General features: G+C 45.9%; 3 protein-coding genes across 3 annotated transcripts; 1 reads left to right on the top strand and 2 right to left on the bottom strand.

Moving 5' to 3' along the window:
• Positions 1-484: 484 nt before the first annotated feature.
• ARPC3 (actin related protein 2/3 complex subunit 3) lies at positions 485-5,095 on the bottom strand. The gene is made up of 7 exons (XM_054646012.2): positions 4,963-5,095; positions 3,899-3,998; positions 2,880-2,956; positions 2,550-2,618; positions 2,135-2,261; positions 1,744-1,838; positions 485-999 (listed from the first exon to the last, which is right to left on the bottom strand). The coding sequence occupies exons 1-7, from the start codon at positions 4,966-4,968 to the stop codon at positions 937-939; spliced, it is 537 nt and encodes a 178-aa protein (XP_054501987.2). The 5' UTR covers positions 4,969-5,095; the 3' UTR covers positions 485-936.
• A 662-nt stretch (positions 5,096-5,757) lies between these two features.
• GPN3 (GPN-loop GTPase 3) lies at positions 5,758-9,908 on the bottom strand. Its single transcript, XM_054645547.2, has 8 exons — positions 9,750-9,908; positions 9,557-9,665; positions 8,588-8,755; positions 8,055-8,179; positions 7,295-7,410; positions 6,900-6,996; positions 6,397-6,525; positions 5,758-6,000 (listed from the first exon to the last, which is right to left on the bottom strand). Exons 1-8 carry the CDS (start codon positions 9,795-9,797, stop codon positions 5,938-5,940), a joined length of 855 nt encoding a protein of 284 aa, XP_054501522.1. The 5' UTR covers positions 9,798-9,908; the 3' UTR covers positions 5,758-5,937.
• A 48-nt stretch (positions 9,909-9,956) lies between these two features.
• Positions 9,957-16,589, top strand: DENR (density regulated re-initiation and release factor). The gene is made up of 8 exons (XM_054645856.2): positions 9,957-10,219; positions 11,154-11,268; positions 11,958-11,977; positions 12,090-12,174; positions 12,785-12,874; positions 14,916-15,032; positions 15,507-15,646; positions 16,294-16,589. Exons 2-8 carry the CDS (start codon positions 11,163-11,165, stop codon positions 16,336-16,338), a joined length of 603 nt encoding a protein of 200 aa, XP_054501831.1. The 5' UTR covers positions 9,957-10,219; positions 11,154-11,162; the 3' UTR covers positions 16,339-16,589.
• The last annotated feature ends 936 nt before the right edge of the window (positions 16,590-17,525 follow it).

Genomic DNA, 17,525 nt, shown 5'->3' with positions numbered 1-17,525 from the left:
GCGTGAGGGGAGAGCGGGGTCCGGGCGGGGCTGTGAGGGGAGAGCGGGGTCTGAGCTCCGCTGTGAGGGGATTCGTTCCTCTGTGGGTGTTCTGGTGCGAGACATACACTCCCTGTGCCTCCACAGCTCCCGAGTCCGCCCCTTGTCCTTCTGCAAATACGCTGATGGTTGCTGCAGCTAAATGTGACTGACGTCTCCAAGATAATGATGCTCCTACCTATAAAAATTGTTAATGGAGGAGAAAAACCGTTCAAAACCTACATTTCTTCTGGGAAATGCCTCACATTTCTCCCCATAATCCAATCTAAAGCTGCCTTCTGTCAGCATGAAGCCATTCCCTCTTGTCCTGGCACCCCAGGCTCTTGGTGGCTCCCCTCAAGTCCTGGATGGCCACAATCGGGTCACCCCAAAGCCTTTCACCAAGAAGAAAAAACCTCTTTGATTTCTTTGAAGGCTGTCCATAAGACACACAGTAGTTACCACGTTAATTACAAGCAAATTTTATTGAAAACAAGGTAAAAATCACTGCACTGGACAACACAGCGTGAGAGGTCTGTTTTCCCTGGACACACGACACCGACTCCAGCCAGCAGAGCAATGACACAGCTCCCCTGCCCCACAGCCAAGCCCACTTCTTCTCTTAAATACAAGCCCTGTTTGAAATGCTGTAGCCACGATTACAAAGCAGCTTTCATCTGAAACAGCACGTTAGAAATCACTTATTAAGCACCAGCTTAATAATATTTGCTTCCACATCTTATCTTTTTGCTCTCCCTCTATCACTCATTGACAGGTTTGGTTTTTTCCTTTTTTTTTTTTTTTTTTTTTTACTTCATAAGCACTTAATTCTTTCTTGGTACAAAATGTATCCAAAGCAAAGGCAAAAGACTCAAAACATCTTGCTGTGGAAATGCTTAAAGTTGTTGCCACTTTGCTTCACTGCCCAGGGCCTGAGAGACTCTTGTTCATGAACTGCCTCTTCACAAAGCAGATCCACCACTGCAGAAGGAAGCACAGAGTCAGAAAATCAGAAGTGGTTTCCATTGACTTTAAAGTATTCAATCTCTGACACACAACAAATATTAAGGATCCAGTTTTACACATAATTTTCCACACTTGAATTGAGGTGAACAAGACAACAGGAATGGACACAATGAGTTCATATTACAGGACTTTGAATTAAAACGGGAAATTCTACTTTCTCTTATTTTACTTTTGTTATATTTTATCCCAATACAATCATAAATGACGGATGCATCAGGAAGCTATGCCTTTGAAAGTAAATTAGCCTAAGTGATTTCAACATTAAATGCAGTCACATTTGCACATGAAACATGTGAACACTCAGGAGGTGACTCATTCATTGATTAGCGATTTTTTCAATCTCGACGTGAGGCAAAACAATCGACTTCAAAGCAGCTCTCAAAGCAGAGCTGCCTGGGAAGAGAAACAGCACCTCTCGAGCTTGTGAACTCCTTTTGCAAGCCCAGCCACGAGCAGATGTGCAGTGCTTTGAAGAGCTGAGCCAGACCCCTCTCATTACTGCCCTGCTTTTGAAAGCAACCCAAACTGGCACTCACTGTCACATCACATCAGATTAAATTTACTGATAACTTGCAGCTGTAAATTCAGCCAGGCTTGGCTGAAGTTACCCTCACCCATCATCTCTCTTCTCTCCACACGAGGCTGAACAAGCACCCCCAGCCTCTCACTGACTCTGTGCTGATGCCTCTGAACTCTCACCTTGCTTGGCTTGTCGCTCTGAGGATCAAACACTTTGTCACACAGGCGAAGGCCGGTTTCTTGCCTCAGCTGCTGCAGGTAGGCCCTCATCACCTCTGAAAGCAGCACAGCAAAACCAGGGTGAACTGGGCAGCACCAACCCAAACTGGGTTTAACAGGGACAAGTCAGACTGCTTTAAAGCAGAGAGGGAGTTTCATATCTGCAGGCTGCAGCTGGCTGAGTTGATTAGCTCAATTTATCTATGGAACCAGGGGAATCCTCAAGGTCAGAAAATCCAGCTTGTGCTGCCTTCAGAAGACAGACTGCAGATTTAGAAGATTTAGGTTTAAAGTAATTTTTCTAAGTGCAGTTAATGAAGTGTGACCCTCAGAGGCCCTGGGTCAGCCTTACCTTCCTCCTGCTTGTTGGCAGGTTTGGCGTAAATGGCGTTGAGGGGAAAGCCAGGCTCCCCTGGGATCGGGAAGTTAGTGATTCCCAGCGTGTACATCTCCTTCTCTCCCTGGCCTTTGGAGTTACACTGGAAGAACAATGGGTTGGCAGTTATGAACAACAACTGACACAGCATTAGACCCAAATCTGGGTCTAATTTCACAAATCTGGAACAGGAAAATTCATCAAGAAGAGCAACACAGCACATCCACAGCCTTGGAGTATTTGAGGCTCTGACAGCTGGGACTGGGGTCCATGACAAATCTCCTTCCAGGATTATTTGTTCCCCTGGAAGGAGAATATCATGAAATCCTTTCCTTAGAGCAATCCTCAGAACAGACTGTTTCCCACCTGCACAGGAATTCAGTTTTCTTACCTTTTGCAGCTTTTTCAGGCATTCAGAAATGTAGAGGGTGACATAGATCAGTGTTCTGTCAGCCTCATTCTGCAAAACAAGAGCAGGAACTCTTAGATTACAGGACTTTGTGGAACTGATAAAGTCTGAAACAGGAATGAATTCAAGCCATTTTGGGCTACAGTTTCCCCATGAGAGAGAGATTTGCAATTCATGACATTTACCCAACTTTAAAGATCAAGTGGAAGGGGAGTTTGTGATCTTCCAGAATTACTTCCTTGAAAATGAATCTATATTCACAGCACCAACCCTCCAAAGAACTAGAATATCCTCAGTATCTCAAAAAATTACCTTAATTTCATAATTTTTGAAGAAAACATTCGCTTTGAAGTAGTAGATGGCTTCATCTATAATATCTGTGTCCTTAGCTATAAAAAGAAATACAGAGTTAAGCAGTGCACTGTTACACTACATTTGTCATAACTTTTACTCACTGAAGTACCTAAATAAGGATTACTGCAAAAGCAAAACCATGGTATTTACAAAAAGCAGAAGTCAGCACCACGTAACAGAAAACTTCTGAAACACCCAGAGTTCAGACTGTAATATTTAAGCTTCCTACTCCCTTCTCCTTCCCCTCTGATATGTCACTTCACAAACAGCAGCAATTCAGCAGTTCCCCACTTTTCTACCACTTTTGAGTAACTCATCAGAGTTTTAACATCATAAAAGGATAGAAAAAAAGTTTTTGGAGAAAGCACAATCACTCATATTCCATTATCCTCTTCAAATAAAGGAAGGGAGCAGAACACAGTGACAATCTGACTTTTGCTACCATCCAAGACTGCTTAAATCCAGAAACACTTCCTTTCCATTTCCCTGTTCAAACTGAACCCCACATTTCTGGGGAACAGCTTGCCTGGGAAGTTCAGGTGTTGAAGGGGAATCTGCCCTGGCTGCCTTTGGGCCCTGTTGGGGTGCCTGGAATTTAATTTCAGTTTCTGAAGCCCCACACCCTCAGTGCTGCTGTCCCTCAGAGCAGCCGTAAGCTCTCCGTAGCTAAACCTCCACTTCCTCTGCCACAGAGGCTTCACACCAGCACAGCCTCCTCAAAACCCTGCTCAGAGCACAGGGGGAAGCACCAGAACAGCAACCAGAGGCTTGGGTTACTGAAACCACGGACTCAACATGGGGCATGATTATCTCTGCATAATTATTTTCTACGATTTGCACAGCTGAAATAGTTGAAAACTTTCCTCCTCTCTGCAAAGCTTTCCATTTCCCACTGGTGACTCTTGCTGGGGCTGGCTTAGAGCAGCCCCTGAGATGATGAGCTACATCCAGTAATTCAGAGATTATTATAAACTTACTTTCTCGAGGCGCTGGGCCCTTGAACTGGCTTCTGATGGGTAACAGTGCCATGTTCCCAATTAGCTTGGTGTCTGAGTCCATTAAAGTGGAGTGGTAGGCCTAGAGACAGGGAGAGCTGGTTATTGATCCTACTGAAAATAGACATTTCCATATCCAATCATGCGTCTCCAAGCAGGAGTCACAGCCTGTGACAGTTCATTATGTCACAGTTCATTATCATGCTTCCAGCATTTTTTCCTTGCAGAAACAATTGCTATTTTCTATTTAAGTCCAGATCTTGGTGCCATGCTGGTGAAGACCAGGAAAGCACCAGGAGATTGGATAAAATCTGTATTGTTGGTCTGCAAGCACAGTTCATGCTCAGGCTGCTTAACCCCATCCTGGCAGCCCTGTTCACCTGCCTGAATTTTGGGGCATTGCACTGAAAGTTAGTTGGTCATTAAAAAAATATGTAATTTATTTCCATGTTTGGCTATTAGTAGTAGTAGATAATTATTAAAATAGCCAAGCTTAATACAGTAAAAACAAACCAACAAAACTGATTTAAGTGAAAAAGAAACCAGCTTTCTGCATACAACAAATTCTTCCTGGAAAAACGAATGAGTTCAGTTTTAGGCACTTTCCAAGGCGCTGGAAATCCCTCATCTCACAACCCACCTTTTGTGGGGGGCAGAGGAGGATGCGACTGGGAGGGGCTGGGTGTGAGAATCAGTTTATTCCACTGAGGGGAAGGTGGTGCCAACAAAGCCAGAGCAAAGCCCTGCTGTGGCCGCCCTCTCCCCCGCTGCTGCCGGGGTTCGCACCCTCCGGGCTGAGGAGGAGGAGAAAGAGGAGGAGGAAGAGGAAGAAGAGGAAGAAGAGGAAGAAGAGGAAGAAGAGGAAGGTGCTGGCCCTACAGCAGCCTCCCATGAAGAGCCATTCCCCGCTCCCCGCAGTGCCCGCGGCCAGACCCCGCAGCGAGCAGAGCCCCTTCCCCGGGCCGGGATCGCCCCCGCCGCCCCCGGCCCGGCCCCGCCGCCCCCGCCCTCCGGGGCCGCGCAGCGCCGGGCGCGGAGCAGCTCACCGGCATCTCGAAGGGCAGGAGACGGCTCGGCGGGGCCGGGCCGGAGGGGAGCGGGGCGAACCGGCCAGGAAAGCGGGCACAGAGCTTCCTCCTCCGCCTACGCTGCAGGAAATGAGGCAGCGGCAGAGGCGGTGCGAGGAGGGGACGCGGGAGCCGCGCACCGCCCCGGAGGCAGCGCTGTGCCCGGGCACTGCCCGTACGCGGAACGGCCGCGCAGAGGCACTGCTCCACCAGGGCACTGCCGGCACCGGGAGGGGCCCGGCAGGCAGCGCTCCTGTCGGGGAAGGGGTGCCGGGATGCTTCGCTCCCAGCTGGTTTCTGTCCCGTGCGTTTCCAGCACAGCCCAGCCGGCGGCACGGGGCACTTCGTGTAAGGAACACGAGAGGGGTCCAAACGCGCTGTGTTCAGAGGGATACAATACTTTAGGTGCACATTCCAATCGCCGTCAAACCATTACCTTCCCTGAGAGCCAGGGTTGGTGAAATTGTCCTCTGGTATCTGACTGCCGGCATGAGTCAGGGAGACAAAATGGGGAGGTTTGGAAGGTGTCACAGTAATTCAACTGCAGGGCTGGGGTTTGTCCTTTCATCACGCCCCAAGCATGGCTCAGCCCAAGGCAGTCTGGAGGTGAATTAAACCACGGTAGTTTCCCCAGCTTTTGAATGGTTTAATTCAGCCAGATCAAGATTTTTCTGAGTCCTTTTCCTCTAGATATGCAGGATTTGCTGGTCTGTTGAACCTCTTGCCCAGTTCTGGCTCTGCTTTTCTATAGGATTTTTATAACACACACAAGCATAGCAAAAAAAATTGTTTATTAAAGTAGATACGAGTTCATGTAACTCACTCTCCATTATAAATATTAGTTATTTTACAGATAACACATCAAGTGTGTTTGTGTAGGGGTTGGGGTTTTTTTATTTTATTTTTATTTTTTATTAAAAACAAAGTATTTTCCTCCCAGTTTGAACATGTTTCTTACTCGTCCACACGATCTTGAAAGTATTCATCCACAAGAGCAGATTTATCTTCTTCACATTCCTGTTAAAAAAAAAAAACCAAACAGAAAAACATAAACCTTCCTGGGATGAACACAAGAATCATTAGGAGACTTTGAACAGTCATGCAGGAAAACATCTAAGTGATATCAGTGGTCATTTCTGGCATTTGAAGGTTAAAATTCTGTTAATTTTGAAAACCAAAGCAATACTTTTAAACAACCATTTGATCAACCTGCATACTCAAGATGATATTAAAGAATTTCATTTTTATAACTAAATGAAGATGATACAAGCATTGTCACTGAAAGACCAAACATGGCTTATTTTGAACAGTACTAAGACAATAATTTATTAGCAAGGCAAGGAACATATTTATATCACAACTTCTATTATGGATACTTTCCAATTTTTCATCTTCTCACCAACAATCCCTTACCTTTGGTTCTTTAAATTCCAGATCCTCTCCATACTGAATGGTGAAGTCGATGTGCTGCAGGACGATGTTGATGCTTTCCTCATCAGAGCGATCCAAAGGCAGGAACCGAACCATGCCATAGTCATCAATCTGCACAAGGATTCAAGGGACGTGGGCAGGGAAATGCACAAAGTTCATTCTCAATCACAGCACTCAAAGCCACTTCCTTAAACCCCTCGTTTCTGGACTTCTAAAATACCATTTAGTCACACTGCAAACCAATGGCAATTCCCTCCTCAGAACACCTGGCTACCAATCCTGAGTTCTACACAGCAGCAAATTCCCAAAACTGCCAACAGAAAAGAATTCAAAGAAAATGTATTTGCTATAATCCAGATATCAAGACTATCATATTAGTAGTATCAAGAATCTCATGCTTATCTGAAGAACTAAAAAACTGAGTCAAAAAGGGGCAGAAAATGAGAGTGAATTTTAAGGTACCAGCTCAAAAGCAGTATACCTACCAATCCACATATAGATTTGGTCAGTTTTTTAAACCTTTTGCTTTTCAATATATTTGTAGAATCTTCAATCATAGAATACATATCTGGATCCAAGTACCTGGAGAAACAAAGTCATCATCACCACTGAAAGTCTCGTTCACAATGACACAAAAGATCCAATATAATTATTTACAGAAAAATCCAAAGATCAGTACAAACATGGAGCTATTCTTTTGACTCTGACTAAATTAAGCATCTTACCCAGATGTTTAAACACTATTGTTTGAAATAAACAAAATCCATCTTCTCCCACTCCAAAAGAGCATGTTTTAATTGTGGGAAACATTAGACTCAATTTTCAGTGAACTTTGCCTCAGTATATTGTACTATAGAGTAAATAATTTTTTGGAACTTACTTTTCTATTTCCTTCTTGGCTTTCTTGCTCAGCAAATCCATTTTGGTCATGACGTTAATCTGTGGAATCTCCAAAGATATCATTGCACTGAGAGCTGCCAGGATTCCAGAAATAAACTTGAAGAGGATGAAAAATGATGTATTAAAGTACAGAAAAGCACAACACAAACACGCAGGACACTCAACCACAGGCCAAATCTGGTCATGAATATATGGAACATGGACACAAAGCCATGTGAGGAATCATTCTCTGTTGGAAAAAGGAGGTGCCGAGTACCCCCTCAATTTTTGGAGCCTCAAATATGGATCTGCCACTGAAAAGAGCATTAAGAAAACCCAGACCCTTCTTGGGACAGTTACTGCTAAATGGGGAAGGTGGCCTGCTTGTTCTTGGGGTCTGAGAAAGCTCTCGTGGAATCACAGAAGAATTTAGGTGGGAAGGGACTTCTGGAGGTTACCTGGCTCCTACAACTGCTCAAACAGAAGCACTTCCAGGTCAGACCAGGCTGCTCTGGGGTTTGCCCAGTCAAGTTTAGACTCTGTGAATGCCTGTCCCAGTCTGAGCACTCTCACAGTGCTGGCTGTCTTTCCATCCATCTGGGACTGTCCTTGCTGCAGGCTGTGCCTGAGGCAGCTGGTGACAGCAACCACATCTCCCTGGCCCTGGCAATTTTTCCTCTGGGCAAACCCAGCTCCCTGGATGGCTCAGACTTGTTGTTCTTTATAAAAATGAAGTTTATTAACAGATTTCAAATGGATACCTTGAAAGATTCCACCATGAACTGAGAATCCACGAGGAAAACTCCACAGACACGGAATTCCCACTGCTGCAGCTGCTCCACCAACTGCTTCATCACTGGCAGGTGTGTGTAGAGCTCAATCTGACCTGGGGCACACTCAGGATGTAAACAGGTTGGAATGTGAAGCGAACAGGAACAGTCCACAGTTATATGTAGACAGGGGAACTGCACTTAAATAAAAACTGGTAAGGAAAGCACCCTCTTTTCAGGCAGCTCTGACTGTGTTTGGGTGAAGTGAAAAATAAATAAAAGGGGTTTTTTTCCTCCTTTGGTCTCCAGTTAGTGCTAGCTTGCAGTTGCCACAGCTCATGATGCTACCAAACATCTGTGCAGTCTCACCCAGATCAGCCCAGGACCAAGTTCACTCCTGAGACACCTGAAAGTGACTCTGACAACTGTTAACAGCTCAACAAAATGGGAATTATCACAACAGTCTACAACCAAATTTTCCAATGCTTATGAATAGTGATACCAAAACATTGGCATGTGCTTACCTGGGCAATCAAACAAAACATAGTCATCCTCCACATGCCCGAGGCTCTCCTCCAGCCAGCTGAAGTTATTGGCAAAGTATTCCATGCAAAACACCAAGCCACCATTGGGGCCAAACCTCAGGGACTCATCTTCCATGACATCGTCCACTTCTATCAGCTCACGGATGTCTGTGACACACAAACGGCACCAAAGGCAGGGAATGAGCTCTGCAGGGAGGGAATGGGCTCTGCAGGCTGGGAATGGGCTCTGCAGGCTGGGAATGGGCTCTGCAGGAATTTGGCAGCTGAGAAAACCGACAGGATTTCATAGCAGTGCTGTGGGATCTCCCTGGCACAGCCAGCAGCCAAACACAACAGGTTAAGTTCATGAAACTTACACAAATGCCTTAATTCCCCAAATAAATATATGCTAAATACTTCCTGGGACTTATTTGGGGGGTTCTTTTGAGGGTTCCCGGTGACTGTCTGGGAAACATCTCATTCCCCAGATTTTGCTCTTATGGTCCTGGATCTTCTAATGAATCTCTTCTGAAAGTATCTCAGCTGTGGCCAGATCAAGATGCGCTTTTCTTATCGTCTTTGTCCAGACACAAACACTGTTGCTGCTCTCAAAGCTGAGGCATCTGCCGGTACATCTCAACCACCGGTGCAGGTAAATACAGGGATTGAGCAGGAGCTGGTACAGGGCAACAGCCCGTGATGTGGGGAGCTATCCCTGGTACAAGAGTGCGTTAATCTCTGATATCTCTGAGCACTATTTGCTGCCAGACTAGAATTACCAGACTAGAATCACCAATTTAAGGCTCACACGTTATTTTATTGAAACGATTTTCCCACTTCTTCCTGCACTGCTGCACGGGCTCCGTTTTAGAGGAACAGAACCGGTCCGGGCGCACGGACAGGGGTTGGCTGGAAGCCCAGACGTGCTCGGGGCCGCCGGGGCCCAGCCGTGCCCGGGCCGCCGCTCACCTGCCATGACGGGGTAGCTGAAGAGCTCGGCCGCCGGGTCCAGGTTCACCACCTGCACGGCGCGGCCCAGCGCCTCGCAGTGCTGCACCATGGTGGAGCAGTACGTGCTCTGCAAGGCATACACGGCCGTTAGAAGCCGTCATGGGGCTCCCGCCGCCCCGGTTCCCCGCCGTTCCCCGCGTTCCCCGCTCACCTTCCCGCTGCCCGCCGGGCCCATCACCAGCTGCGCGTACCGGGGCATAGCGGCGGCGGCCCGGCGGGGAATGGCCGCTGCGGTGCCCCGTAGTTCGGCCGAGCCCGTGACGGCTCAGCGCATGGCCCCGCCCGCCGCGGTACGGCGAGCCGGCGGGGTCAAACCGTGCACGCCCCTCTCGCGAGACGGCGGCGCTGGGGCGGGCGCACGTGCGCGCGCGGTGAGGGACCGGGACCCGCCGCGGCCCGAGGGGCCTCCGGTAACACCGACACCGCCCCCGGGCCCCCCCGCCCCGCTCCGCTCAGCCCCCGCCGGAGGGCTCCCGCACGCGCCCGCTCCCTCTCCTCCGGAGCCGCGCCGCCGCCGCCCGTCGCAGGGATCCCCCCGGTGCTTGTACCGAGCATCCTCCCGGCGCCCTCCGTACCGTCAGCCCCGGCACCGCCCCGCCCTGCGAGCCCGCCCCTCCTCAGGTACCCGAACCGCATCCTCCCGGCTCCCCCCCATCCCCTTCAGTTCTGCCCTCACGGATACCCCCGCTCCCCCATCCCACCGTGTCCGTGATCCCCACCGTGTCCGGTGTCCCAGCACCCTTCCCGACCCGCCCTCACTTCTGCCCCCGGAGCACCGGGCACCCCCCGGGCCTCTGTGGGGTCTCACGAACGCCCAGCACCTCACCGTGCCCGTCTGTCCCTGTCCCTCTGTCCTGAACCCACCGCCTCGGGAATTTCCCTCAGCGTTCCTCGCTGCTCAGCACGGCTCGTACGACACCCCAAGCTCCCTCACACATGTCCTGTCCTGTCCTGTCTGTTCCCACCGTCCTGGGGGATTTCCTGTGTGTTCCAAACTCTTTCCTTGTTGACTCCTGTCTTCTAAGTGCCTTGCTTGAAAACGTGTGTGTAGACCACTATTACATTCATTAGTGGCTTGAGTTTGCTTCCCTTTTTTTATGCTCTGGTTTGGTTTTTTTTCCTCAGTGTTCTTGGATCAGATTGTGGCTCTTCAGGCACTGATTTAAATGACCCCTTTCCTTTGCTAATATGCAAGAGGTACCTGCCCCCAGTGCCCCCACTGTTTGTGTGCCACTGATTTAACATGATACTTCACTGAATTGTCCTTAACCCAGTGTGTTCTCTAATTCCATGTGGGTTTCTGAAAGATTTTTCTTCATTTTGTGGTGCTTTGGCTTCTTTCCCCTTACGTGCTAGAACTCCGATTCTGCTTGGTGTCCTTTGTAGCAGTTCTCCCCATGTTTTCATTATCTTTGACTCCCGTTTTCCTCTCCCTGATCTCTCTCTCTCTCTTTTGCCACTCGCCCCTCTTTCCTCTGGGATTCTGGAGCTGGGAGGGCTGTGACTGACTCAAACCCAGAGCCTGGGTGCTGATTGTGTCCCCTGTGCCCCACAGCTCGGTGACATGGCCACGGATGTGGCCGAGCCCGTGGTCCCTGAGTGCAGAGGGGACGGCAGGAGCGGAGCCAGGTCCGACGCCGATTACCCCCTGCGGGTGCTCTACTGCGGAGGCAAGTGCTGGGACAGGACTGGGACAGGACTGGGAGCACACATCCCTTCCTGCAGGAAGCCATTAGCACAGAAAAGCTCTGAGCATTAGTATGACAGCAAGAAATGGAATACATTAAACTGTACTGTGTTTGGAAGCGTTCTTTACTCGTTCTGTTTGTAGTTATGTGGGGGAAATTTAAAGGGAGGCAAATTGTCCTGACAGGTGTGTTTTTAGATAGGAATGTCATTTTGCTCCAGGCTGGAATACAGTAGGAAACAGCCCTGCACAGTTGGTTTGGCTGTCCCCTCTTTGTGACATTGGCAGCTCTTGGAGAAAGGAAAGCTGACCAAACCACCTGGTGCCTTGTTTAGTGTCTCCTTTGCCTCAGGTAGAAGTGGTGTTTTGTTCTGTAGCCTTTCCCAACCTTGGGCTTCTCCTTCCCTTCCCTCAGTGACTGGCAGCTCTTGCTGTGATGGTTTTACCCTAATGCAGAGCGTGTAAGCACAGGTCTAATGAGAGAGGAATTAAAATGTGGGGTGGCAACAATAAAGAAATGTTTTTGAGTCAGTGTGTGGTTATAACCAGAAGTTATGTAAGAACCCATCCCTGACTTTGAAACACCATTTGGAATTTAATTACTAAGGCTGTAAGTAAAAAGTAAAAAATGCCTTTTGTAATCTGTTCTTTTTTTTCTCCTTCTTTCTCCAGTCTGTTCGTTGCCAACAGAGGTGAGTAATTTTTTGTCCAAATTTCCTTCTATCCTATTATGCCCTATATTGGTGTATTTCTGATGTATTTTGTCATTCCTCCACTAACAACATTCATATGGCTTTTCTCTAGTACTGTGAATACATGCCTGATGTGACTAAATGCAGACAATGGTTAGAAAAGAATTTTCCAGATGAGTTTGCAAAACTTACAGTAGGTAAGAGTCTTTTCTGTTTTCTAACTGGTTTGTGTCCTTGGACATATTTGGAAATTTCTGTCCAGTTCTTATCTCTTTCCTTTTCCTGCTGTATCATGTGAAAGGTAATGCTTTGGATGCTCTGAAATAGGTTTTATAATGTCAGAAAACACTAAATAATCAATTTATAGTTTAATTAATAATATTTGAGCTTTCTTAGGATTCCTGCCATAAACATCCATGCACTTGTTTCCCATCAGAGTTAGTTTATTGGATTTTATGTCTTTCCAGTCTACAGTGGATGGCTGGAGGAAAGGCCATTAATATTGGGGAACTTATTTGTTTGTATTTGGAATTTCAATATTAACATTATCATTAATTTCTTCTGTGCAAGAGCCTTTATTGAAATTGTCACTGTAGCTTGGAGCTGAGGCTTTTCTGGAGTCTAATTTGCACAAATACTGTAGTGAAGATGTAACATGCATCAGTCAAAGGGCTGCTGCACTTCAGCATAGTTTACTGATTTAGCAGAATATCACTTTACTTACTTCCTGTTCCTGTAAGGCTGTGGGTGTTTGATCACTAATTTTGTTCTTTTTTCCCCCCCTCGCTCCTTTCTGCTGCATTTTAGAAAATTCACCTAAACAGGAAGCTGGGGTTGGAGAAGGCCAAGGAAATGTGGGAGGAGGAGAAGAAGAGGAGAAGAAGAAGCAAAAGAGAGGCAAGGTCTAAATAGTTGATTGTGGTACTGATTTCAAAGCAGTTTGGGGCATCCCTTTCCCACCTGCTGGTCTGGAGCAGGGCACAAATTCCTTGCATTTTGGTGGCTAGCTCTGCAATGTAGGGAATATCTTCCTCCCTGTGGTCTGTGCCAATGGAAATGTTGGACAGGAGGGACAGGCAGGGAGAGGTGACCTGCGTGCTGTGCCCCACTGTTCCTGTCACCACTGTCACACTCAGGGAGCAGCTCCTCCCAAGCTGGAATCAGCTGGCATTTCTCCCAGAATGCTGAGCCCTGTTGAGCAGCACTTTATGGGCTGCTTGCAGAGTGGAACAAAGGCTGCTCCCCTCTGGTAATGCCTCATGACTCTGCTCTGCCTTTGTTCCTTCCACCTCTCTGTAGTCACAGAACAGGATTTGGTTTCGTGCTTTTAAATCTCTTACCTGTGTGTCCATTAGCAGCTGTGTCTCCTCCCAGCAGCACTAATGAAAAACATTCTCAAAACTTTGGAAGATATAAAGTTATGTGGAACAGTTTAAACACACTTTTATCTTCAATCATTGGAGCTCTTTCTGCTGAATTAATTAACATGCTTTCCACCATAAATCAGAGTTCTGGAGCTGTTAATATGTATCTGCCCGTGCAGTTGTGTGTAATGCTCCAGAATTTATGGTTAATACCCAGTAGTTTCATATTTTATGCCACATATATTTTTGTTTTATTTTTGGTATCTTGGTAACCAGTTTAATTTACCTTCTCAGCAGGCAATGTCTAGTGACAACAGTAATTCATGTTCTGTAACTTGGATGCTTTTCCCAGAGATTTCAGGACATTTTATTTCAACATTAATTTGTTGTGAGGGGTGGTATGATTAGTTTTAAGTCTGGTATTTGGTTCTAAAATAATAGTGTTTAAAATATTTGGTGATTTTTCTCCTAAAATCTAAAGTTTCATGAAAACATACAGCATGGTGTTAAGTAGGATGGTGTAAGAGTGACCATAAGAGTGTGAGGGAAAACAAGCACAAACTTCATGAGACACTGCTGAAACTCACTGAAGGAAATTTAAGGCAGAAATTTACTGTCTAAAAATTATCAGCCACCAGTTTATAATAAAACAGAATTGAAAGTGCTGCGTGTTAGAAACAGAAATAGCCACAGGGGTTGGTTTACTTGTCATAAATTCTCTAAGTTTTCATGCTGAGAAGGCTCAGGAAACTTTGGTTACCCTGGAATAACATGGTGGCTGTACACGAAGTTAGCTGAGATCTTAATCTGGCCTGAAGAATCCTAATGAGTGCAATGCGTATTTTGCATGCTTTACTCTGACTCAGAAATGCCTGAAATGGGGAGTGTTCCCACAGGCTGGCCCAGGAGCAGGCAGGGGAAGGTGGTGGGTGTTAAATGGAGAGGGCTTGGGGTGCTGTGCCTGGCTGCTCTCAGAGGGTGGGGTTGGCTGCTGGCTCACATTTCCCTGCCTGGTTCACTGTGGGGTCGTGCACAGGTGTCCAGAACTTGATCTGCTCTTTAACCCAGCAGCCTGGGCAAAGCAGGACCTTGTGTGGCCTCAGGAAATGGGCATGAGCAGCTTGCTTTGCCTCAGACACAAACCATGAGAATGTTAAAATAGTTGTGGAAAATATCAAAGAAAAATTTATTTCTAGAATTATGTAAATCTAGATCAAGCACAGTAATTGGTAAAGTGTGGGGAAAAGCCCTTTCTTTGCTGATTGTAGTGGGGGTCTGCTGTGCAACCTGTGCTTGAATGCACATTTGACATGTATATATTCTTATTTCTCATAGTACTGGACTTAGATGATGTGGGATCTTTCTTAAATAATAATAAATCTCAGACAATGTGCAAAATACATTTTTGTTTACCAATAGTGTTGGGGAGTTAACGGTTTCTTTGTTTATAGGGGCAAAATCTGACCTTGTATGCTTTTTTCTTTGATGAACTATGACATAATTAATCATGTAACCTTTAATTAATTAATCGTGTAACCTTAATTAATCAGGTAACCTTCTGCTCTGTTTTAAAGGTGGAAGAGGTCAGATAAAACAGAAGAAGAAGACTGTACCACAGAAAGTTACGATAGCTAAAATTCCCAGAGCAAAGAAAAAATACGTCACAAGAGTGTGTGGCCTTGCCACATTTGGTGAGTTTGGCTTCTCCTGGTATTGGATGTGCCTGCCTTTACCCTCATGATATTTCTTCTGGTTGTATTCCACTGGGGAATCTGCTGCCAGCTGTGAGATGGAAGTCCCAAGGTGCTTTTAGCAGTTCCAAGGCTAAAAGGACACTGACTTCCCACAGGGGTAAATTATTAAGGTTCTTATTGCCTTAATAAAGACAAAGAGGGTTACAGGTTTTTTTGAAACAGGGTGCAGATTCACCTCAACAGAACATGTAGAGGACATTCAGCAATTTCTACCTTGAAGCATTTGTAGATCAGTAGAGTCAGATGTTTTGGGTGTAAACAGCAGACTTGGCTTTCAGTGGAAACTCTAGCAAAGCTTCAACTGTAAAGTGCCACCACTTTTTCAAGTTAAAACAAGATTTTGGCTTTAATCTTGAGAAAATATTTTTATGACAACAACTGTACTTAAATTGTTCATTTTTCCCCGGGCAGAAATTGATCTTAAGGAAGCACAAAGGTTTTTTGCTCAGAAATTTTCCTGCGGTGCCTCAGTAACAGGAGAAGATGAAATCATCATTCAGGGGGACTTCACAGATGACATTATTGATGTAATCCAGGAGAAGTGGCCTGAGGTAATAAACCTTTCTTTCTCTCAGGAAGACACACACTTTTCCACATTAGCCTGTGATTTACCAATGATTTTGGAGAAGGGATTCATCTTTGGCAGCACAGATTGGTGCACAAAAATAAAAGAGCAGTTGTTGCATTCCCACCCTACAGTGAGGGAGGCATTTCAGAATAAATGCAGCTGTCAAATATCTGTGCCTTCTTTGTCACCATTTCTTAACAGTGAGTGTCTAAGTATTCTTACATTGCCATCCTATTTTTCAACACCTCGTAAAATATTGCAAAATTTAAACAAACAAAAAAGCCCCAAGCCCCACACATTTGTGCTTCAGAAGAGATCAGCCAGTGTGGGTTGGACTGAAATTTAAAGCTGAGAGCCGTAATTGCAAGGGCTTTCTCTGACTCTCCCTTGTCCTGGCATTTCCCAAGTGGAATTCTCTATGGTTTAAGTCCATAGGGCTGTCCTTATTCCCAGCCCTGCAGGCTCAGCTGTGTCCTGTGAGCACGTGTCACTCACCCAGGATTTACAGCAGGGGATCTGGAATGGGGCTCTTCACTTCTCCCACACTTCACTACATTTACAGGGTGTATGTTGAAGGAGGCATATAAAAAAAAATACTTAATTTGCTGTGTTGTGGCTTTTTTTCCCTAGGTGGATGATGACAGCATTGAAGATCTTGGAGAAGTCAAGAAGTGATAATGGAGGACTACCTTTATTTAATTATATGGTTATAAATGATATAGCAAAAGTGAGGCTTCTAAATCCATTTGCTCTGCAGTGAAACTGTGGAGAACCCATGTCCTTGGCATTCTCACTGTTCTGTATAGGCTGCTTGGTTTTCTTTTTTGTTTTTGGGTTTTTTTTGTGATATTTGCCAAAGTTAAATTGGGGTTCTACCATGCTTAAGCATGAAGTAGATTTAAATAAAATTACTGTTCCTCACTGAATAGTTTCTGAGGTTTTTTACATCTGCTTTCCTCTACCTATCTTATGGGAAAATAAGAATTTAAGGCATTAAAAGTTTGTTTTTCATCTGCTGTCCTTTCTGCTGAGCTCAGCCGAATAAGGCACGTGGCTGATGTAGAGACTTTTACTTCTCATTTACCTGGAGAGAATTTTAGAAATCAGAATGGAACAAACATTCTGAAGGTTGGTTAGCAATGAAAGAACAGTGAATCCTGAAGAGGTTATTTTACATCCCTGCCAAGTGAGTTATTTTATTAAGTGGAAACTCTGAAAAAATGTGAATATGACTTAGAAATTTATCCTATTTTCATAATTCCAAGGATCTCCCAACCCTGCTGGGCTTCTTGGTGAGGCAGTTGTAACAGCTTCATGCTTTTAACCTGCTGCTCATTCAAGAATGGTAGTAATGAACACAAATTAATAATGAGCACTATTCCACAGGCCATGTTAGCAGGGTGGGGGGGTGCCAGCTCTGCTGTCTGTACTCCCACAAACAGCCTTGAGCATCGATTTGGTGCTTTTTGTTTCACTGTTCCATTTAATAACAATAAATGCTCCCTGGTGGCAGGGTCCTGGAAGTGACCTGTTCCTGTCACTGCAGAGCCTCAGTGAGCTGAAAGCCAAGGGGGTGATGTGTCAGACGCTCTGTTCTCTTCTGTAAGATTACTTTTTTCAGTGGTTTCTATTTATAAACCATGGGTGTGTCTGGAGAGATAACTCCATCCTTCTTGTTGGAAATAGTGGCTCTCAAGAGCTGCCTGCATCTCTACAGTCCTCCCATTTAACGCTGGACGGGGAAGTTGCTTCCAACCCTTAACATTCCGGTCTGGTTCTTACTCACCCCGTATTAACAACGTCATTAATTAGCACATTTTTCTAGCAGCTCGAGCCCCGGAGTCAGGAGGCGGCCGCGGGAT

Source organism: Agelaius phoeniceus, chromosome 18, assembly GCF_051311805.1.
Source record: "Agelaius phoeniceus isolate bAgePho1 chromosome 18, bAgePho1.hap1, whole genome shotgun sequence".
Classification (NCBI taxonomy): domain Eukaryota; kingdom Metazoa; phylum Chordata; class Aves; order Passeriformes; family Icteridae; genus Agelaius; species Agelaius phoeniceus.
The sequence above is the reverse complement of the archived record's forward strand: the minus strand, read 5'-3'. Positions and strand labels throughout refer to the sequence as shown.